Source organism: Oncorhynchus masou, chromosome 1 (assembly GCF_036934945.1).
Source record: "Oncorhynchus masou masou isolate Uvic2021 chromosome 1, UVic_Omas_1.1, whole genome shotgun sequence".
NCBI classification, from domain to species: Eukaryota; Metazoa; Chordata; class Actinopteri; order Salmoniformes; family Salmonidae; genus Oncorhynchus; species Oncorhynchus masou.
The window spans coordinates 207621-231704 of record NC_088212.1 but is presented as its reverse complement, the minus strand read 5'-3'; the positions used below and the strand labels follow the sequence as shown (position 1 = coordinate 231704).

Here is a 24084-nt window from a genome sequence, read left to right as displayed (position 1 = left end):
GAGAAGAAAAGAAAAGAGAGGAGAGGAGATGAGAGGAGAGGAAGGTTACTGACACCCAACTAGGAGAGGAGAGGAGAGGAGAGGAAAGGAGGGGAGAAGAGAAGAGAAGAGAAGAAAAGAGAAGAGAGGAGAGGAGAGGAGAGGAGATGAGAGGAGAGGAGAGGAAGGTTACTGACACCCAACTAGGATAGGAGAGGAGAGGAGAGGAGAGGAGAGGAAAGGAGAGGAGGGGAGAAGAGAAGAGAAGAGAAGAGAAGAAAAGAGAAGAGAGGAGAGGAGAGGAGATGAGAGGAGAGGAGAGGAAGGTTACTGACACCCAACTAGGAGAGGAGAGGAGAGGAGAGGAGAGGAGAGGAAAGGAGAGGAGAGGAAGGCTACTGACACCCAACTAGGAGAGGAGAGGAGAGGAGAGGAGAGGAGAGGAGAGGAGAGGAAGGCTACTGACACCCAACTAGGAGAGGAGAGGAGAGGAGAGGAGAGGAAAGGAGAGGAGAGGAGAGGAAGGCTACTGACACCCAACTAGGAGAGGAGAGGAGAGGAGAGGAGACTTGGGCTACACACTATTATGACCCCTCCATGGAAAGATGAGACTCTCACGAACACAATGGTGTTCTCAATTTGTTCTATGTGATGTACTCTTATCAGGAGGGGCCTGTTGATATGTTGTTATTGTTGTTGACCCCCCCCCAGGTACCTCACCAGCCGGGCCAGCCCTTCAAGTTCACTGTGTCAGAGTCATGTGACCGCATCAAGGAGGAGTTTCAGTTCCTACAGGCTCAGTTTCACAGGTAACACACACCTCAGGGGGGAGGGTCTATATAGTGAAACACACACACACCCCAGGGGGGTCTATATAGTGAAACACACACACACCCTGGGGGTCTATATAGTGAAACACACACACACCCTGGGGGTCTATATAGTGAAACACACACACACCCTGGGGGTCTATATAGTGAAACACACACACACCCTGGGGGTCTATATAGTGAAATACACACACACCCTGGGGGTCTATATAGTGAAACACACACACCCTGGGGGTCTATATAGTGAAACACACACACACCCTCGGGGTCTATATAGTGAAACACACACACGCTGGGGGTCTATATAGTGAAACACACACACACCCTGGGGGTCTATATAGTGAAACACACACACACACCCTGGGGGTCTATATAGTGAAACACACACACCCTGGGGGTCTATATAGTGGAATACACACACACCCTGGGGGTCTATATAGTGGAATACACACACCTTGGGGGGGGGGGGGGGGTCTATATAGTGAAATACACACACACCTTGGGGGGGGTCTATATAGTGAAACACACACACACCCTGGGGGGGGGGTCTATGTAGTGAAATACACACACACACCTTGGGGGGTCTATATGGTGAAACACACACACACCCCTGGGGGGGGGGGGGGGGGGGGGGGGGTCTATATAGTGGAATACACACACACCCCAGGGGGGGTCTATATAGTGAAACACACACACACACACACCCCAGGGGGGGTCTATATAGTGAAATACACACACCCCAGGGGGGGTCTATATAGTGAAACATACACACATACACACCCCAGGGGGGGTCTATATAGTGAAATACACACACCCCAGGGGGGGTCTATATAGTGAAACACCTGACTGGATAGTATGTGTTGATGTCTCAGACCAGACCATACCAGACCAGACCAGACCAGACTAGACCAGACCAGACCAGACCACAACCTGACTGGATAGTATGTGATTATGTCTCAGAGCAGACCAGACCAGACCAGACCAGACCATACTAGACCAGACCAGACCAGACCAGACCATACCAGACCAGACCAGACCAGACCAGACCAGACTAGACCAGACCAGACCAGACCAGACCAGACCAGACCAGACCACAACCTGACTGGATAGTATGTGATTATGTCTCAGAGCAGACCAGACCAGACCAGACCATACTAGACCAGACCAGACCATACCAGACCAGACCAGACCATACCAGACCATACCAGACCAGACCAGACCAGACCATACCAGACCAGACCATACCAGACCAGACCACAACCTGACTGGATAGTATGTGATTATGTCTCAGAGCAGACCAGACCAGACCAGACCATACTAGACCAGACCAGACCAGACCAGACCAGACCAGACCAGACTACAACCTAACTGGATAGTATGTGATGATGTCTCAGACCAGACCAGACCAGACCAGACCAGACCATACCACAACCTAACTGGATAGTATGTGATGATGTCTCAGACCAGACCAGACCAGACCAGACCAGACCAGACCAGACTACAACCTAACTGGATAGTATGTGATGATGTCTCAGACCAGACCAGACCAGACCAGACCATACCACAACCTAACTGGATAGTATGTGATGATGTCTCAGACCAGACCAGACCAGACCAGACCAGACCATACCACAACCTGACTGGATAGTATGTGATGATGTCTCTCTCTGTCCTCAGTCTGAAACTGGAGTGTGAGAAACTGTCCAGTGAGAAGACAGAGATGCAGAGACACTATGTTATGGTGAGCTTCGTGTGTGTGTGTGTGTGTGTGTGTGTGTGTGTGTGTGTGTGTGTGTGTGTGTGTGTGTGTGTGTATGAGAGAGAGAGAGAGTTACTGCCACTTTTATTCAATAGTTCCCTATTTCTACTTTGATAACATATTGTATTTGGATTTTTAACATTGCAGAAGGAATTTTATTATTGTCAACCTAAGTTTACGATTTGAAACAAGTACTAGCTCTGGGGTGACAATAATGTTGTCCATGCTATTTGTCTTAATTTTCAACATTAAAATTGTAAACGTGTGTTGACAAAAATAAAATTGGTTCTGTGTGGTTCTACTGTCTGTGAGATTCTACTGTGTGGTTCTACTGTCTGTGAGATTCTACTGTGTGATTCTACTGTCTGTGAGATTCTACTGTGTGGTTCTACTGTTTGTGAGATTCGACTGTGTGGTTCTACTGTCTGTGAGATTCTACTGTGTGGTTCTACTGTTTGTGAGATTCGACTGTGTGGTTCTACTGTCTGTGAGATTCTACTGTGTGGTTCTACTGTCTGTGAGATTCTACTGTGTGGTTCTACTGTCTGTGAGATTCTACTGTGTAGTTCTACTGTCTGTGAGATTCTACTGTGTGGTTCTACTGTCTGTGAGATTCTACTGTGTGGTTCTACTGTCTGTGAGATTCTACTGTGTGGTTCTACTGTCTGTGAGATTCGACTGTGTGGTTCTACTGTCTGTGAGATTCTACTGTGTGGTTCTACTGTCTGTGAGATTCGACTGTGTGGTTCTACTGTCTGTGAGATTCTACTGTGTGGTTCTACTGTCTGTGAGATTCTACTGTGTAGTTCTACTGTCTGTGAGATTCTACTGTGTGGTTCTACTGTCTGTGAGATTCTACTGTGTGGTTCTACTGTCTGTGAGATTCTACTGTGTGGTTCTACTGTCTGTGAGATTCTACTGTGTAGTTCTACTGTCTGTGAGATTCTACTGTGTGGTTCTACTGTCTGTGAGATTCTACTGTGTGGTTCTACTGTCTGTGAGATTCTACTGTGTGGTTCTACTGTCTGTGAGATTCGACTGTGTGGTTCTACTGTCTGTGAGATTCTACTGTGTGGTTCTACTGTCTGTAAGATTCAACTGTGTGGTTCTACTGTCTGTGAGATTCTACTGTGTGGTTCTACTGTCTGTGAGATTCTACTGTGTGGTTCTACTGTCTGTGAGATTCTACTGTGTGGTTCTACTGTCTGTGAGATTCGACTGTGTGGTTCTACTGTCTGTGAGATTCTACTGTGTGGTTCTACTGTCTGTGAGATTCTACTGTGTGGTTCTACTGTCTGTGAGATTCGACTGTGTGGTTCTACTGTCTGTGAGATTCTACTGTGTGGTTCTACTGTCTGTGAGATTCTACTGTGTGGTTCTACTGTCTGTGAGATTGTATACTGTGTGGTTCTACTGTCTGTGAGATTCTACTGTGTGGTTCTACTGTCTGTGAGATTCTACTGTGTGGTTCTACTGTCTGTGAGATTCTACTGTGTGGTTCTACTGTCTGTGAGATTCGACTGTGTGGTTCTACTGTCTGTGAGATTCTACTGTGTGGTTCTACTGTCTGTAAGATTCGACTGTGTGGTTCTACTGTCTGTGAGATTCTACTGTGTGGTTCTACTGTCTGTGAGATTCTACTGTGTGGTTCTACTGTCTGTGAGATTCTACTGTGTGGTTCTACTGTCTGTGAGATTCGACTGTGTGGTTCTACTGTCTGTGAGATTCTACTGTGTGGTTCTACTGTCTGTGAGATTCTACTGTGTGGTTCTACTGTCTGTGAGATTCAACTGTGTGGTTCTACTGTCTGTGAGATTCTACTGTGTGGTTCTACTGTCTGTGAGATTCTACTGTGTGGTTCTACTGTCTGTGAGATTCTACTGTGTGGTTCTACTGTCTGTGAGATTCTACTGTGTGGTTCTACTGTCTGTGAGATTCTACTGTGTGGTTCTACTGTCTGTGAGATTCTACTGTGTGGTTCTACTGTCTGTGAGATTCTACTGTGTGGTTCTACTGTCTGTGAGATTCTACTGTGTGAGAAACAGAATGTAGAAAATGATAGAGGCTGATGTTTGTCTTTGTCTTTCAGTACTATGAGATGTCTTATGGACTCAACATTGAGATGCACAAACAGGTAGGAAAGTAGACTGAGTGAGTCTTAAAATGAATGTGTGTGGTGTGTGTGTGTGTGTGTGTGTGTGTGTGTGTCTTTTGGCTGCAGTGTTTAAGATGTAAGTGTATGTTGATAGATTAGATTAGATAGATAAGATTAGATTAGATTAGATTAGATAGATAGAGCGAGATAGATAGATAGATAGATAATGATGATTATAGATAAATAATGCATGCAGAGCAGAATTAGGCCGATACCCACTAATTATCAAAATCCAGAAAAGAGCCGTTAAATTCTATAACCACCTAAAAGGAAGCAATTCCCAAACCTTCCACAACAAAGCCATCACCTACAGAGAGATGAACCTGGAGAAGAGTCCCCTAAGCAAGCTGGTCCTGGGGCTCTGTTCACAAACACACCCTACAGAGCCCCAGGACAGCAGCCCAATTAGACCCAACCAAATCATGAGAAAACAAAAAGATTATTACTTGACACATTTGAAAGAATGAACAAAAAAACTGAGCAAACTAGAATGCTATTTGGCCCAACACAGAGAGTACATAGCGGCAGAATACCTGACCACTGTGACTGACCCAAAATTAAGGAAAGCTTTGACTATGTACAGACTCAGTGAGCATAGCCTTGCTATTGAGAAAGGCCGTGGTAGGGAGACATGGCTCTCAAGAGAAGACAGGCTATGTGCTCACTGCCCACAAAATGAGGTGGAAACTGAGCTGCACTTCCTAACCTCCTGCCCAATGTATAACCATATTAGAAAGACATATTGCCCTCAGATTACACAGATCCACAAAGAATTCGAAAACAAATCCAATTTTGATAAACTCCCATATCTACTGGGTGAAATTCCACAGTGTGACATCACAGCAGCAAGATTTGTGACCTGTTGCCACGAGAAAAGGGCAACCAGTGAAGAACAAACACCATTGTAAATATAACCCATATTTATGCTTATTTATTTTATTTTGTGTCCTTTCACCATTTGTACATTGTTAAAACACTGTGTATATATAATATGATAGTTGTAATGTCGTTATTGTGTTGAAACTTCTGTATGTGTAATGTTTACTGTTAATTTTTATTGTTTATTTCACTTTTGTATATTATCTACCTCACTTGCTTTGGCAATGTTAATTAACACGTTTCCCATGCCAATAAAGCCCATTGAATTGAATTGAACTGAATTGAATTGAATTGACAGATAGATAGATAGATAGATAGATAGATAGATATATAGATAGATAGATAGATAGATAGATAGATTTTCATCATGTTTAATACATAGAAGCAGTGAGTCCTAAACAAAAGATGTAATTGTGCAAATATAAAATTAAACTTTTAAATAAAAATCACAGTCTGTAAATATGCCCGTATATTTTACCAACATACAGTTGGTAATGAGTCATCATTAACCAAAACAAATGATGATTAACAAAAAATGGTAGGTTTTCTTCTGGTTACCACAGCACATTTTACAAACATATGTCTTTCTTTGCAAACACAACAGTGGTCAAATAGGTTTTTGTGAATGTGACAACATGTGGCTCCGCAGATTACGTTTTTGACATGCATTTGACATGTTTGTGACTGCTCTCCAATTTTGTGAGTTGGCTCATATTGTTGTGAGTTGGCTCGTATATTTGTGAGTTGGCTCATATATTTGTGAGTTGGCTCGTATAATTGTGAGTTGGCTTGTATATTTGTGAGATGGCTTGTATATTTGTGAGTTGGCTCGTATATTTGTGAGTTGACTTGTATATTTGTGGGTTGGCTTGTATATTTGTGAGTTGGCTCATATATTTGTGAGTTGGCTCGTGTATTTGTGAGTTGGCTCATATATTTGTGAGTTGGTTCATATATTTGTGAGTTGGCTGGTATATTTGTGAGTTGGCTCCTATATTTGTGAGTTGGCTCATATATTTGTAAGTTAGCTCCTATATTTGTGAGTTGGCTCGTATATTTGTGAGTTGGCTCGAATATTTGTGAGTTGGCTCGTGTATTTGTGAGTTGGCTCATATATTTGTGAATTGGCTCCTATATTTGTGAGTTGGCTCGTATATTTGTGAGTTGGCTCATATATTTGTGAGTTGGCTCCTATATTTGTGAGTTGGCTCATATATTTGTAAGTTAGCTCCTATATTTGTGAGTTGGCTCGTATATTTGTGAGTTAGCTCATATATTTGTGAATTGGCTCCTATATTTGTGAGTTGGCTCCTATATTTGTGAGTTGGCTCGAATATTTGTGAGTTGCGTTTTACAGATCAGTATGAAAATATTAATCATGGCATCCATATTAGGACTTCCTCAGTTCTCATGTTCCCATTTAGGCTGAATTATTATGTATAAAAACAAATATATGACATAATTAGTTTTAGGAATGCATGTGTTTGATTTTTATGATATCCAACGATTGTTATGATAATATTAATTTACACAGTTTACAGAAAAGTACTTTTATTTTGAAGGATTCATGACTTCCTGATCTTGCTGATATCTATCAGTTGTTTTTAGACTAGTAGCTTGTTCTTTCTGCATGGGATTGATCATGGAGGAGTAAAACGATCAAGGGTGAGTTTCAAGTAAATTTGATTAACATGAAGTTTGGATTGACGGAACAAACTGTCCAATCAAACAAGATTAGCTGATGCTAGGTAGTTAGAATGGGCTTGCTATACTACTGTAATTTTGGCTAGCTAAACTAGCATAGCTAAGTTTTCTTGCCTAGTTACAACAAGGTTGATATGAACGTTCAGTAAGTGTTAATCTTATTATTATTTTTCTCAGGCAGGGAGAATATGCTACCGCCATTGAGTCATGTTAACTAGCTAATGTTAGCTAAATAGCTACAAAGCCAAAACACCTAGCTTGCTCACTTGCAGATCATTTATTTAGCTAGCTAGCTTACTTGCTAATGCATTGCTTGCTAGGGAGTACCAGATATTATATTTAAGCCTATTCATCTTCTAGCTAGCTAGCTAACTAGCTAGACTTTATCTAGCTAGCTAGCCATTCTGCTTACAAAACAGCTCAAATCTAACATTGGCTGACGAATACATTTCTTTCTTTACTTGACAACAAATAACTGTGAATTCTTGCAACAATAAACCATGTTTTGCTGCTAGGCTAGCTACAATGGTAGAAATGTTTGCATACATGAACATGTTGTTTAATAGTGAGATTATCATGTTTCTTTTCACAAGGGGCAGGATTTGATCTCCACCTGGAAAAAGTCATTTTCAGGAAGCCCGTCTTTGGACCCTCCTGGTAAGTTAAACACTACAATGTCACACACTTTCTAATATAGTCCTGAGTGTTTGTGTAGGTAGCTATGTGACCCCCAGACACCAATAGGAGACAAGGAGACAGGTAGGGAGTATATGAAAGGCCCTGTGGATATGTGTTTGGCAGCAGTGCAGAAGGAGCGTCAGCAGGAGAAGCGCCATCAGGAGGAGCGTCATCAGGAGAGTCAGCAGGAGAAGCGCCATCAGGAGGAGCGTCATCAGGAGAGTCAGCAGGAGCAGCATCAGGAGAGTCAGCAGGAGTATCATCAGGAGCGTCATCAGGAGCAGCATCAGGAGAGTCAGCAGGAGGAGCATCATCAGGAGAGTCAGCAGGAGCATCATCAGGAGAGTCAGCAGGAGCAGCATCAGGAGCATCATCAGGAGGAGCATCATCAGGAGAGTCATCAGGAGCGTCATCAGGAGGAGCATCATCAGGAGAGTCAGCAGGAGCATCATCAGGAGCGTCATCAGGAGGAGCGTCATCAGGAGAGTCAGCAGGCGGAGCGTCACCAGGAGGAGCATCATCAGGAGAGTCAGCAGGAGCATCATCAGGAGCGTCATCAGGAGGAGCATCATCGGGAGAGTCAGCAGGAGCATCATCAGGAGCGTCGGGAGGAGTGTCATCAGGAGGAGCGTCATCAGGAGAATCAGCAGGAGCATCATCAGGAGAATCAGCAGGAGCGTCATCAGGAGCCTCATAGGAGCATCATCAGGAGAGTCAGCAGGAGCATCATCAGGAGCGTCATCAGGAGGAGCATCATCAGGAGAGTCATCAGGAGGAGCATCATCAGGAGAGTCAGCAGGAGCATCATCAGGAGCGTCATCAGGAGGAGCATCATCAGGAGAGTCAGCAGGAGCAGCATCAGGAGTGTCGGGAGGAGCGTCATCAGGGGGAGCGTCATCAGGAGAGTCAGCAGGAGCGCCATCAGGAGGAGCATCATCAGGAGAGTCAGCAGGAGCGTCATCAGGAGAGTCATCAGGAGGAGCATCATCAGGAGAGTCAGCAGGCGGAGCGTCACCAGGAGAGTCATCAGGAGAGTCATCAGGAGGAGCATCCACAGGAGAGTCAGCAGGAGCGTCATCAGGAGAGTCATCAGGAGGAGCATCATCAGGAGAGTCAGCAGGAGCATCATCAGGAGCATCATCAGGAGAGTCAGCAGGAGCATCATCAGGAGCGTCGGGAGGAGCGTCATCAGGAGAGTCAGCAGGAGCATCATCAGGAGTGTTGGGAGGAGCGTCATCAGGAGGAGCGTCATCAGGAAAGTCAGCAGGAGCGCACATCAGGAGGAGCATCATCAGGAGAGTCAGCAGGCGGAGCATCACCAGGGGGAGCATCATCAGGAGAGTCAGCAGGAGCATCATCAGGAGAGTCATCAGGGGGATTGTCATCAGGAGGAGCGTCAGGAGGAGCATCATCAGGAGCATCATCAGGAGCGTCAGCAGGAGGAGTGTCATCAGGAGGAGCGTCATCAGGAGAGTCAGCAGGAGCGTCATCAGGAGAGTCAGCAGGAGCGTCATCAGGAGGAGCATCATCAGGAGAGTCAGCAGGAGCGTCATCAGGAGAGTCAGCAGGAGCGTCATCAGGAGAGTCAGCAGGAGGATCATCAGGAGCGTCATCAGGAGAGTCAGCAGGAGCATCATCAGGAGCGTCGTGAGGAGTGTCATCAGGAGGAGCGTCATCAGGAGAGTCAGCAGGAGCGTCATCAGGAGAGTCAGCAGGAGGATCATCAGGAGCGTCATCAGGAGAGTCAGCAGGAGCATCATCAGGAGCGTCATCAGGAGGAGCATCATCAGGAGAGTCAGCAGGAGCGTCATCAGGAGAGTCAGCAGGAGTGTCATCAGAAGGAGTGTCATCAGGAGGAGTGTCATCAGGAGGAGTGTCATCAGGAGGAGTGTCATCAGGAGGAGTATCAGCAGGAGCGTCAGCAGGAGCGTCATCAGGATAAGTGTCATCAGGAGCATCAGCAGAAGCAACAGCAGGAGCATCATCAGGAGGAGCGTCAACAGGAGAGTCAGCAGGAGGAGCGTCACCAGGAGGGGCATCATCAGGAGAGTCAGCAGGAGCATCATCAGGAGAGTCATCAGGGGGATTGTCATCAGGAGGAGCGTCAGCAGGAGGAGTGTCATCAGGAGGAGCGTCAGCAGGAGGAGTGTCATCAGGAGGAGCGTCATCAGGAGGAGCGTCATCAGGAGAAGTGTCATCAGGAGGAGCATCATCAGGAGCATCAGGAGGAGCAACAGCAGGAGCGTCATCAGGAGGAGCAACAGCAGGAGCGTCATCAGGAGGAGTGTCATCAGGAGGAGCGTCATCAGGAGTGTCATCAGGAGGAGTGTCATCAGGAGGAGCATCATCAGGAGCATCAGGAGGAGCAACAGCAGGAGCGTCATCATCAGGAGCGTCATCAGGAGGAGCGTCATCAGGAGGAGTGTCATCAGGAGGAGCATCATCAGGAGGAGCGTCATCAGGAGGAGTGTCATCAGGAGGAGCGTCATCAGGAGGAGCGTCAGCAGGAGGAGTGTCATCAGGAGGAGCGTCATCAGGAGGAGCATCATCAGGAGCATCAGGAGGAGCAACAGCAGGAGCGTCATCAGGAGGAGCAACAGCAGGAGCGTCATCAGGAGGAGTGTCATCAGGAGGAGCGTCATCAGGAGTGTCATCAGGAGGAGTGTCATCAGGAGGAGCATCATCAGGAGCATCAGGAGGAGCAACAGCAGGAGCGTCATCATCAGGAGCGTCATCAGGAGGAGCGTCATCAGGAGGAGTGTCATCAGGAGGAGCATCATCAGGAGGAGCGTCATCAGGAGGAGTGTCATCAGGAGGAGCGTCATCAGGAGTGTCATCAGGAGGAGTGTCATCAGGAGGAGCATTATCAGGAGCATCAGGAGGAGCAACAGCAGGAGCGTCATCAGAAGGATCGTAATCAGGAGCGTCAGGAGGAGCAACAGCAGGAGCGTCATCAGGAGGAGCATCATCAGTAGGAGAATCATCAGGAGGAGAATCATCAGGAGGAGCGTCAGCAGGAGCGTCATCAGGAGGAGAGTCATCAGGAGGAGCGTCATCAGGAAGAACGTCATCAGTAGGAGCGTCATCAGGAGGAGCGTCATCGGGAGGAGCGTCAGGAGGAGTGTCATCAGGAGGAGCATCATCTGGAGGAGCATCATTAGGAGGAGCATCATCAGGAGGAGCGTCAGGAGGAGCGTCATCAGGAGGAGAGTCATCAGTAGGAGCGTCATCATCAGGAGCATCATCAGGAGGAGCGTCAGCAGGAGCGTCATCAGGAGGAGCATCATCAGGAGGAGCATCATCAGGAGGAGCGTCAGGAGGAGCGTCATCAGGAGGAGAGTCATCAGTAGGAGCGTCATCATCAGGAGCATCATCAGGAGGAGCGTCAGCAGGAGCGTCATCAGGAGGAGCATCATCAGGAGGAGCGTCGTCAGGAGGAGCGTCATCAGGAGGAGCGTCATCAGGAGGAGCGTCAGGAGTAGGAGCGTCAGGAGGAGCGTCATCAGGAGGAGCATCATCAGGAGGAGAGTCAGCAGGAGCGTCATCAGGAGGAGAGTCATCAGGAGGAGCGTCATCAGGAGGAGAGTCATCAGGAGGAGCGTCATCAGGAGGAGCGTCATCAGGAGGAGCGTCAGGAGGAGTGTCATCAGGAGGAGCATCATCAGGAGGAGCATCATTAGGAGGAGCATCATCAGGAGGAGCGTCAGGAGGAGCGTCATCAGGAGGAGAGTCATCAGTAGGAGCGTCATCATCAGGAGCATCATCAGGAGGAGCGTCAGCAGGAGCGTCATCAGGAGGAGCATCATCAGGAGGAGCGTCATCAGGAGGAGCGTCAGGAGGAGCGTCATCAGGAGGAGCGTCAGGAGGAGGAGCGTCAGGAGGAGGAGCGTCATCAGGAGGAGCATCATCAGGAGGAGCATAATCAGGAGGAGCGTCATCAGGAGGAGCGTCATCAGGAGGAGCGTCAGGAGGAGCGTCATCAGGAGGAGCGTCAGGAGGAGGAGCGTCAGGAGGAGCGTCATCAGGAGGAGCGTCAGGAGGAGGAGCGTCAGGAGGAGCGTCATCAGGAGGAGCGTCATCAGGAGGAACATCATCAGGAGGAGCATCATCAGGAGGAGCGTCATCAGGAAGAGAATCATCAGGAGGAGCGTCAGGAGGAGTGTCATCAGGAGGAACATCATCAGGAGGAGCATCATCAGGAGGAGCGTCATCAGGAAGAGAATCATCAGGAGGAGCGTCAGGAGGAGTGTCATCAGGAGGAGTGTCATCAGAAGGAGTGTCATCAGGAGGAGTATCATCAGGAGGAGTGTCATCAGGAGGAGTGTCATCAGAAGGAGTGTCATCAGAAGGAGTGTCATCAGGAGGAGTATCAGCAGGAGCGTCAGCAGGAGCGTCATCAGGATAAGTGTCATCAGGAGCATTGGCAGAATCAACAGCAGGAGCATCATCAGGAGGAGCGTCAACAGGAGAGTCAGCAGGAGGAGCGTCATCAGGAGGGGCATCATCAGGAGGAGCGTCATCAGGAGCGTCATCAGGACAGTCATCAGGAGCGTCATCAGGAGCGTCAGGAGGAGCATCATCAGGAGCGTCATCAGGAGCGTCAGGAGGAGCGTCATCAGGAGCGTCAGGAGGAGCGTCATCAGGAGCGTCATCAGGAGCATCATCAGGAGCGTCATCAGGACAGTCATCAGGAGCGTCATCAGGAGTGTCATCAGGAGCGTCATCAGGAGCGTCATCAGGACAGTCATCAGGAGGAGCATCATCAGGAGCGTCAGGAGGAGCATCATCAGGAGCATCAGCAGGAGCGTCAGCAGGAGCAGGTGGAGTCCACCAGTAGTTTTAGCGAGGACATCATCTGAGAAGATGCTGAACGCTGAACTGGCTTTCAATACCAAGGCTGGAGCCTACATGGCCAGGCACCGCAGGCAACTCTGTTACTATGTCCAACAAACCTCTGTCCATGTCTCTAATATATCAATCTCTGTATCTGTTATTCAGACTTGACAGTGAACTATGCCTACATGTCCTGCAGATATTTTTTGTCACTCCCCTATGACAGAAATCTGTCACTGCGTTCCTCTTATATCCAGTGTCCTCTGTCACTGCGTTCCTCTTATATCCAGTGTCCTCTGTCACTGTGTTCCTCCTATAGCCAGTGTCCCCTGTCACTGTGTTCCTCCTATAGCCAGTGTCCTCTGTCACTGTGTACCTCCTATAGCCAGTGTCCCCTGTCACTGTGTTCCTCCTATAGCCAGTGTCCTCTGTCACTGTGTTCCTCCTATAGCCAGTGTCCTCTGTCACTGTGTACCTCCTATAGCCAGTGTCCTCTGTCACTGTGTACCTCCTATAGCCAGTGTCCCCTGTCACTGTGTTCCTCCTATAGCCAGTGTCCTCTGTCATTGTGTTACTCCTATAGCCAGTGTCCTCTGTCACTGTGTTCCTCCTATAGCCAGTGTCCTCTGTCATTGTGTTACTCCTATAGCCAGTGTCCTCTGTCACTGTGTTCCTCCTATAGCCAGTGTCCTCTGTCACTGTGTACCTCCTATAGCCAGTGTCCCCTGTCACTGTGTTCCTCCTATAGCCAGTGTACCCTGTCACTGTGTTCCTCCTATAGCCAGTGTCCTCTGTCATTGTGTTCCTCCTATAGCCAGTGTCCTCTGTCACTGTGTTCCTCCTATAGCCAGTGTCCTCTGTCACTGTGTTCCTCCTATAGCCAGTGTACCCTGTCACTGTGTTCCTCATATAGCCAGTGTCCCCTGTCACTGTGTTCCTCCTATAGCCAGTGTACCCTGTCACTGTGTTCCTCCTATAGCCAGTGTCCTCTGTCACTGTGTACCTCCTATAGCCAGTGTCCTCTGTCACTGTGTACCTCCTATAGCCAGTGTCCCCTGTCACTGTGTTCCTCCTATAGCCAGTGTACCCTGTCACTGTGTTCCTCCTATAGCCAGTGTCCTCTGTCACTGTGTACCTCCTATAGCCAGTGTCCCCTGTCACTGTGTTCCTCCTATAGCCAGTGTACCCTGTTACTGTGTTCCTCCTATAGCCAGTGTCCTCTGTCATTGTGTTCCTCCTATAGCCAGTGTCCTCTGTCACTGTGTTCCTCCTATAGCCAGTGTCCTCTGTCACTGTGTTCCTCCTATAGCCAGTGTACCCTGTCACTGTGTTCCTCCTATAGCCAGTGTCCCCTGTCACTGTGTTCCTCCTATAGCCAGTGTCCCCTGTCACTGTGTTCCTCCTATAGCCAGTGTCCCCTGTCACTGTGTTCCTCCTATAGCCAGTGTCCCCTGTCACTGTGTTCCTCCTATAGCCAGTGTCCCCTGTCACTGTGTTCCTCCTATAGCCAGTGTCCCCTGTCACTGTGTTCCTCCTATAGCCAGTGTCCCCTGTCACTGTGTTCCTCCTATAGCCAGTGTCCCCTGTCACTGTGTTCCTCCTATAGCCAGTGTCCCCTGTCACTGTGTTCCTCCTATAGCCAGTGTCCCCTGTCACTGTGTTCCTCCTATAGCCAGTGTCCCCTGTCACTGTGTACCTCCTATAGCCAGTGTCCTCTGTCACTGTGTTCCTCCTATAGCCAGTGTACCCTGTCACTGTGTTCCTCCTATAGCCAGTGTCCTCTGTCATTGTGTTACTCCTATAGCCAGTGTCCTCTGTCACTGTGTTCCTCCTATAGCCAGTGTCCTCTGTCATTGTGTTACTCCTATAGCCAGTGTCCTCTGTCACTGTGTACCTCCTATAGCCAGTGTACCCTGTCACTGTGTTCCTCCTATAGCCAGTGTACCCTGTCACTGTGTTCCTCCTATAGCCAGTGTCCTCTGTCATTGTGTTCCTCCTATAGCCAGTGTCCTCTGTCACTGTGTTCCTCCTATAGCCAGTGTCCTCTGTCACTGTGTACCTCCTATAGCCAGTGTACCCTGTCACTGTGTTCCTCCTATAGCCAGTGTACCCTGTCACTGTGTTCCTCCTATAGCCAGTGTCCTCTGTCATTGTGTTCCTCCTATAGCCAGTGTCCTCTGTCACTGTGTTCCTCCTATAGCCAGTGTCCTCTGTCACTGTGTTCCTCCTATAGCCAGTGTACCCTGTCACTGTGTTCCTCCTATAGCCAGTGTCCCCTGTCACTGTGTTCCTCCTATAGCCAGTGTCCCCTGTCACTGTGTTCCTCCTATAGCCAGTGTCCCCTGTCACTGTGTTCCTCCTATAGCCAGTGTCCCCTGTCACTGTGTTCCTCCTATAGCCAGTGTCCCCTGTCACTGTGTTCCTCCTATAGCCAGTGTCCCCTGTCACTGTGTTCCTCCTATAGCCAGTGTCCCCTGTCACTGTGTTCCTCCTATAGCCAGTGTCCCCTGTCACTGTGTTCCTCCTATAGCCAGTGTCCCCTGTCACTGTGTTCCTCCTATAGCCAGTGTCCCCTGTCACTGTGTTCCTCCTATAGCCAGTGTCCTCTGTCACTGTGTTCCTCCTATAGCCAGTGTCCTCTGTCACTGTGTTCCTCCTATAGCCAGTGTACCCTGTCACTGTGTTCCTCCTATAGCCAGTGTCCTCTGTCATTGTGTTACTCCTATAGCCAGTGTCCCCTGTCACTGTGTTCCTCCTATAGCCAGTGTCCCCTGTCACTGTGTTCCTCCTATAGCCAGTGTCCTCTGTCATTGTGTTACTCCTATAGCCAGTGTCCTCTGTCACTGTGTACCTCCTATAGCCAGTGTACCCTGTCACTGTGTTCCTCCTATAGCCAGTGTCCTCTGTCACTGTGTTCCTCCTATAGCCAGTGTCCTCTGTCACTGTGTACCTCCTATAGCCAGTGTCCTCTGTCACTGTGTACCTCCTATAGCCAGTGTCCTCTGTCACTGTGTTCCTCCTATAGCCAGTGTCCCCTGTCACTGTGTTCCTCTTATATCCAGTGTACCCTGTCACTGTGTTCCTCCTATAGCCAGTGTCCCCTGTCACTGTGTTCCTCCTATAGCCAGTGTCCTCTGTCATTGTGTTCCTCCTATAGCCAGTGTCCTCTGTCACTGTGTTCCTCCTATAGCCAGTGTCCTCTGTCACTGTGTTCCTCCTATAGCCAGTGTCCCCTGTCACTGTGTTCCTCCTATAGCCAGTGTACCCTGTCACTGTGTTCCTCCTATAGCCAGTGTCCCCTGTCACTGTGTTCCTCCTATAGCCAGTGTCCCCTGTCACTGTGTTCCTCCTATAGCCAGTGTCCCCTGTCACTGTGTTCCTCCTATAGCCAGTGTCCCCTGTCACTGTGTTCCTCATATAGCCAGTGTCCCCTGTCACTGTGTTCCTCCTATAGCCAGTGTCCCCTGTCACTGTGTTCCTCCTATAGCCAGTGTCCCCTGTCACTGTGTTCCTCATATAGCCAGTGTCCCCTGTCACTGTGTTCCTCCTATAGCCAGTGTCCTCTGTCACTGTGTTCCTCCTATAGCCAGTGTCCTCTGTCACTGTGTTCCTCCTATAGCCAGTGTCCCCTGTCACTGTGTTCCTCCTATAGCCAGTGTACCCTGTCACTGTGTTCCTCCTATAGCCAGTGTCCCCTGTCACTGTGTTCCTCCTATAGCCAGTGTCCCCTGTCACTGTGTTCCTCCTATAGCCAGTGTCCCCTGTCACTGTGTTCCTCCTATAGCCAGTGTCCCCTGTCACTGTGTTCCTCATATAGCCAGTGTCCCCTGTCACTGTGTTCCTCCTATAGCCAGTGTCCCCTGTCACTGTGTTCCTCCTATAGCCAGTGTCCCCTGTCACTGTGTTCCTCATATAGCCAGTGTCCCCTGTCACTGTGTTCCTCCTATAGCCAGTGTCCCCTGTCACTGTGTTCCTCCTATAGCCAGTGTCCCCTGTCACTGTGTTCCTCCTATAGCCAGTGTACCCTGTCACTGTGTTCCTCCTATAGCCAGTGTCCCCTGTCACTGTGTTCCTCCTATAGCCAGTGTACCCTGTCACTGTGTTCCTCCTATAGCCAGTGTACCCTGTCACTGTGTTCCTCCTATAGCCAGTGTCCCCTGTCACTGTGTTCCTCCTATAGCCAGTGTCCCCTGTCACTGTGTTCCTCCTATAGCCAGTGTCCCCTGTCACTGTGTTCCTCCTATAGCCAGTGTACCCTGTCACTGTGTTCCTCCTATAGCCAGTGTCCCCTGTCACTGTGTTCCTCCTATAGCCAGTGTCCTCTGTCACTGTGCACCTCCTATAGCCAGTGTACCCTGTCTCTGTGTTCCTCCTATAGCCAGTGTCCTCTGTCACTGTGTTCCTCCTATAGCCAGTGTCCTCTGTCATAGCTGATCATTGAGTTGTACATGTCTCTGTCTAATAGACAGATGATCCGGTCACCAATATCTGCCAGGCAGCAGATAAGCAGCTATTCTCTCTGGTGAAGTGGGCCAATAGGATTCCCCATGTCTCAGAGCTGCCCCTGGACTACCGTCCTACTATGACCAGGTACAGAACATCTCACACACCTTAACACACACACATCATACCATTTGCATATATACACATGCACACATACATTAACCCCACATACACAACACTCCAAAAGCGTTCTCTACCAAGGGATAGGATTCTACCAATAACCATTTTCATCACTTGTTGGATGATGAGGGTTCTTTATAAGGCAAATGGTTCAACCTAAAACCCCTTTTCATCCCAAGAACTGTTTTTGGAAGATTGGGTTCTTGGCCAGAATGTTGTAAATAGGTTCTAAATCAAACCTTTCTGATTCTGAATCAGATTTTTGTTGTATTTTCTGTTCTTTCTCTTAAATAGTGCCTTGAATATTAGTGGTGTTTAGTGTTTAAACTTTAACCCTGTATGCGAATATTTGTACCCATCAAATTGTTACCTAGTGTTGATTTATCATCGTAATATTTCCGTGTAACAAAGAGGTAAATTAACACTCTTTGATGGTGTAAAAGAACCCCAGTGTTGGGGTGTGTCATTTTTACTCTATGTCGAGTAAAACACTCAAAACCACACCCATCATTTTCATATTTCCCAGCATGCTCTATATCAGTTTGATTTTCTTATTTTTTTCAATATCTGTGTTTTTGCATGATCATTGATTGATTGATCAGATGCTACATCAGATCTCGGGGCTGTAGGTAGCCTAGTGGTGAATAAGGATCCGTCCTTTTTTTCAATTCTCTCCTAAAATGACCCAAATCTAACTGTAGCTCAGGCCCTGAAGCAAGGATATGCGTATTCTTGATACCATTTGAAAGGAAACACTTTGAAGTTTGTGGAAATGTTAAATCAATGTAGGAGAATAAAACACATTAGATCCTATAAAAGATCATACAAAAAAACATGCATTTTTTTGTGTTTTCTTTGTACCATCTTTGAAATGCAAGAGAAAGGCCATAATGTATTATTCCAGCCAAGGGCACAATTTTGATTTTGGCCACTAGATGGCAGCAGTGTATGTGCAAAGTTTTAAACTCATCCAATGAACCATTGCATTTCTGTTCAAACTGTTTTATCAAGACTTCCCAAATGTGCCTAATTGGTTTATTAATACATTTTCAAGTTCATAACTGTGCACTCTTCTCAAAAAATAGCATGGTATTATTTCACTGTAATAGCTACTATAAATTGGAAAGTGAATTTAGATTAACAAGAATTCATGCTTTTTGCCCATATCAGATATGTCTATGTCCTTGGAAATGTTATTGTTACTTACAACCTCATGCTAATCACATTAGCCTACCTTAGCTCAACAGTCCCGTGGGGGGACACCAATACTGTAGAGGTTTTAATTTAATGTTTTAAAGTAGGGGGTGCGGGGTAGTGTTGTTACACTGCTCTAATCACCATACTGTAGGGATGGCCAACTACAACCAGTTCCTGATATTGAATAGTAGGATCAGGAGGAGGGTTGGCCCTGTTGTAAATCAATCTGCCATAACACTAAACAGGAGGAGGGTTGGCCCTGTTGTAAATCAATCTGCCATAACACTAAACAGGAGGAGGGTTGGCCCTGTTGTAAATCAATCTGCCATAACACTAAACAGGAGGAGGGTTGGCCCTGTTGTAAATCATTCTGCCATAACACTAAACAGGAGGAGGGTTGGCCCTGTTGTAAATCAATCTGCCATAACACTAAACAGGAGGAGGGTTGGCCCTGTTGTAAATCAATCTGCCATAACACTAAACAGGAGGAGGGTTGGCCCTGTTGTAAGTCATTCTGCCATAACACTAAACAGGAGGAGGGTTGGCCCTGTTGTAAGTCATTCTGCCATAACACTCAATGTAGTCTTTTCCATGTCCCATTCCGTGTAGTCTTCTCCAAGTCCCAACCCATGTAGTCTTCTCCAAGTCCCAACCCATGTAGTGTTCTCCAAGTCCCATTCCGTGTAGTGTTCTCCATGTCCCATTCCGTGTAACACTAAACAGGAGGTGGGTTGGACCTGTTGTAAAATCAATCTGCCATGCATCTACTAAAAAGTATTTACTCTGTAGTTTGACAGGGACTTGGAGAAGACTACACGGAATGGGACATGGAGAAGACTACACATGTTGGGACATGGAGAAGACTACACAGGTTGGGACAAGGAGGAGACTACATGGGTTGGGACATGGAGAAGACTACACAGGTTGGGACAAGGAGGAGACTACACATGTTGGGACATGGAGAAGACTACACAGGTTGTGACAAGGAGAAGACTACACAGGTTGGGACAAGGAGAAGACTACATGGGTTGGGACTTGGAGAAGACTACAAAGGTTGGGACAAGGAAAGACTACATGGGTTGGGACTTGGAGAGACTACACAGGTTGGGACTTGGAGAAGACTACATGGGTTGGGACTTGGAGAAGACTACATGGGTTTGGACTTGGAGAGACTACGTGGGTTGGGACTTGGAGAAGACTACATGGGTTGGGACTTGGAGAAGACTACACATGTTGGGACTTGGAGAAGACTACACGGGTTGGGACTTGGAGAGACTACGTGGGTTGGGACTTGGAGAGACTATGTGGGTTGGGACTTGGAGAAGACTACGTGGGTTGGGACTTGGAGAGACTACATGGGTTGGGACTTGGAGAGACTACATGGGTTGGGACTTGGAGAGACTACGTGGGTTGGGAATTGGAGAGACTACATGGGTTGGGACTTGGAGAGACTACACAGGTTGGGACTTGGAGAAGACTACATGGGTTGGGACTTGGAGAAGACTACACATGTTGGGACTTGGAGAAGACTACACGGGTTGGGACTTGGAGAGACTACGTGGGTTGGGACTTGGAGAGACTATGTGGGTTGGGACTTGGAGAAGACTACGTGGGTTGGGACTTGGAGAGACTACATGGGTTGGGACTTGGAGAGACTACATGGGTTGGGACTTGGAGAGACTACGTGGGTTGGGAATTGGAGAGACTACATGGGTTGGGACTTGGAGAGACTACACATGTTGGGACTTGGAGAGACTACGTGGGTTGGGACTTGGAGAGACTACATGGGTTGGGACTTGGAGAAGACTACATGGGTTGGGACTTGGAGAAGACAACATGGGTTGGGACTTGGAGAAGACTACATGGGTTGGGACTTGGAGAGACTACATGGGTTGGGACTTGGAGAAGACTACATGGGTTGGGACTTGGAGAAGACTACATGGGTTGGGACTTGGAGAGACTACGTGGGTTGGGAATTGGAGAGACTACGTGGGTTGGGACTTGGAGAGACTACATGGGTTGGGACTTGGAGAAGACTACATGGGTTGGGACTTGGAGAAGACTACATGGGTTGGGACTTGGAGAGACTACACAGGTTGGGACTTAGAGAAGACTACACGGTTTGTGACTTGGAGAAGACTACACGGGTTGGGACTTGGAGAAGACTACACAGGTTGGGACAAGGAAAGACTACACAGGTTGGGACTTGGAGAAGACTACACGGGTTGGGACTTGGAGAGACTATGTGGGTTGGGACTTGGAGAGACTACGTGGGTTGGGACTTGGAGAAGACTACACAGGTTGGGACTTGGAGAGACTAGGTGGGTTGGGACTTGGAGAAGACTACATGGGTTGGGACTTGGAGAAGACTACACGGGTTGGGACTTGGAGAGACTACAGGGGTTGGGACTTGGAGAAGACTACATGGGTTTGGACTTGGAGAAGACTACGTGGGTTGGGACTTGGAGAAGACTACATGGGTTGGGACTTGGAGAGACTGAACGGGTTGGGACTCGGAGAGACTACATGGGTTGGGACTTGGAGAAGACTACATGGGTTGGGACCTGGAGAGACTACACATGTTGGGACTTGGAGAAGACTACATGGGTTGGGACTTGGAGAAGACTACACATGTTGGGACTTGGAGAAGACTACACAGGTTGGGACTTGGAGAGACTACGTGGGTTGGGACTTGGAGAAGACTACATGGGTTGGGACTTGGAGAGACTACGTGGGTTGGGACTTGGAGAAGACTACATGGGTTGGGACTTGGAGAGACTGAACGGGTTGGGACTCGGAGAGACTACATGGGTTGGGACTTGGAGAAGACTCCATGGGTTGGGACTGGGAGAGACTACACATGTTGGGACTTGGCGAAGACTACACGGGTTGGGACTTGGAGAGACTACGTGGGTTGGGACTTGGAGAAGACTACATGGGTTGGGACTTGGAGAAGACTACACATGTTGGTACTTGGAGAAGACTACACGGGTTGGGACTTGGAGAGACTACGTGGGTTGGGACTTGGAGAAGACTACATGGGTTGGGACTTGGAGAAGACTACATGGGTTTGGGACTTGGAGAAGACTACACGGGTTGGGACTTGGAGAGACTACGTGTGTTGGGACTTGGAGAAGACTACATGGGTTGGGACTTGGAGAAGACTACACGGGTTGGGACTTGGAGAGACTACAGGGGTTGGGACTTGGAGAAGACTACATGGGTTGGGACTTGGAGAAGACTACGTGGGTTGGGACTTGGAGAAGACTACATGGGTTGGGACTTGGAGAAGACTACATGGGTTGGGACTTGAAGAAGACTACATGGGTTGGGACTTGGAGAAGACTACATGGGATGGGACTTGGAGAGACTACGTGGGTTGGGACTTGGAGAAGACTACGTGGGTTGGGACTTGGAGAGACTGAACGGGTTGGGAGTTGGAGAGACTACATGGGTTGGGACTTTTAGAAGACTACATGGGTTGGGACTTGGAGAGACTACACATGTTGGGACTTGGAGAAGACTACGTGGGTTGGGACTTGGAGAGACTACGTGGGTTGGGACTTGGAGAAGACTACACGGGTTGGGACTTGGAGAAGACTACACGGGTTGGGACTTGGAGAGACTACGTGGGTTGGGACTTGGAGAAGACTACATGGGTTGGGACTTGGAGAAGACTACACATGTTGGGACTTGGAGAAGACTACACGGGTTGAGACTTGGAGAGACTACGTGGGTTGGGACTTGGAGAAGACTACATGGGTTGGGACTTGGAGAAGACTACGTGGGTTGGGACTTGGAGAAGACTACATGGGTTGGGACTTGGAGAAGACTACATGGGTTGGGACTTGGAGAAGACTACACATGTTGGGACTTTTAGAAGACTACACAGGTTGGGACTTGCAGAGACTACGTGGGTTGGGACTTGGAGAAGACTACATGGGTTGGGACTTGGAGAGACTATGTAGGTTGAGACTTGGAGAAGACTACGTGGGTTGGGATTTGGAGAGACTGAACGGGTTGGGACTCGTAGAGACTACATGGGTTGGGTCTTGGAGAAGACTACATGGGTTGGGACTTGGAGAAGACTACACATGTTGGGACTTGGAGAAGACTACACAGGTTGGGACTTGGAGAGACTACATGGGTTGGGACTTGGAGAAGACTACATGGGTTGGGACTTGGAGAGACTACGTGGGTTGGGGCTTGGAGAAGACTACATGGGTTGGGACTTGGAGAGACTGAACGGGTTGGGACTCGGAGAGACTACATGGGTTGGGACTTGGAGAAGACTACATGGGTTGGGACTTGGAGAGACTACACATGTTGGGACTTGGAGAAGACTACATGGGTTGGGACTTGGAGAGACTACGTGGGTTGGGACTTGGAGAAGACTACATGGGTTGGGACTTGGAGAAGACTACACATGTTGGGACTTGGAGAAGACTACATGGGTTGGGACTTGGAGAGACTACGTGGGTTGGGACTTGGTGAAGACTACATGGGTTGGGACTTGGAGAAGACTACATGGGTTTGGGACTTGGAGAAGACTACACGGGTTGGGACTTGGAGAGACTACGTGGGTTGGGACTTGGAGAAGACTACATGGGTTGGGACTTGGAGAAGACTACATGGGTTGGGACTTGAAGAAGACTACATGGGTTGGGACTTGGAGAAGACTACATGGGTTGGGACTTGGAGAGACTACGTGGGTTGGGACTTGGAGAAGACTACGTGGGTTGGGACTTGGAGAGACTGAACGGGTTGGGACTTGGAGAGACTACATGGGTTGGGACTTTTAGAAGACTACATGGGTTGGGACTTTTAGAAGACTACATGGGTTGGGACTTGGAGAAGACTACACAGGTTGGGACTTGGAGAGACTACGTGGGTTGGGACTTGGAGAGACTATGTGGGTTGGGACTTGGAGAAGACTACATGGGTTGGGACTTGGAGAGACTACGTGGGTTGGGACTTGGAGAAGACTACGTGGGTTGGGACTTGGAGAGACTGAACGGGTTGGGAGTTGGAGAGACTACATGGGTTGGGACTTTTAGAAGACTACATGGGTTGGGACTTGGAGAGACTACACATGTTGGGACTTGGAGAAGACTACACGGGTTGGGACTTGGAGAGACTACGTGGGTTGGGACTTGGAGAAGACTACACGGGTTGGGACTTGGAGAAGACTACACGGGTTGGGACTTGGAGAGACTACGTGGGTTGGGACTTGGAGAAGACTACATGGGTTGGGACTTGGAGAAGACTACATGGGTTGGGACTTGGAGAGACTACGTGGGTTGGGACTTGGAGAAGACTACGTGGGTTGGGACTTGGAGAGACTGAACGGGTTGGGACTTGGAGAGACTACATGGGTTGGGACTTTTAGAAGACTACATGGGTTGGGACTTGGAGAGACTACACATGTTGGGACTTGGAGAAGACTA

The 24084-nt window shown here is 48.4% G+C and overlaps 1 protein-coding gene across 1 annotated transcript in view; it reads left to right on the top strand.

Annotated features, from left to right (window-relative positions):
- Nucleotides 1-553: 553 nt before the first annotated feature.
- The window catches only part of LOC135506822 (transducin-like enhancer protein 4), a 150829-nt gene continuing 127298 nt past the window's right edge, over nt 554-24084 (top strand). The window contains exons 1-3 of the mRNA XM_064926250.1: nt 554-788; nt 2487-2550; nt 4658-4702. Of these exons, the coding sequence (XP_064782322.1) occupies nt 631-788; nt 2487-2550; nt 4658-4702 (267 nt within the window). The 5' untranslated portion in view covers nt 554-630. The remainder of the gene's footprint in view (nt 789-2486; nt 2551-4657; nt 4703-24084) is intronic.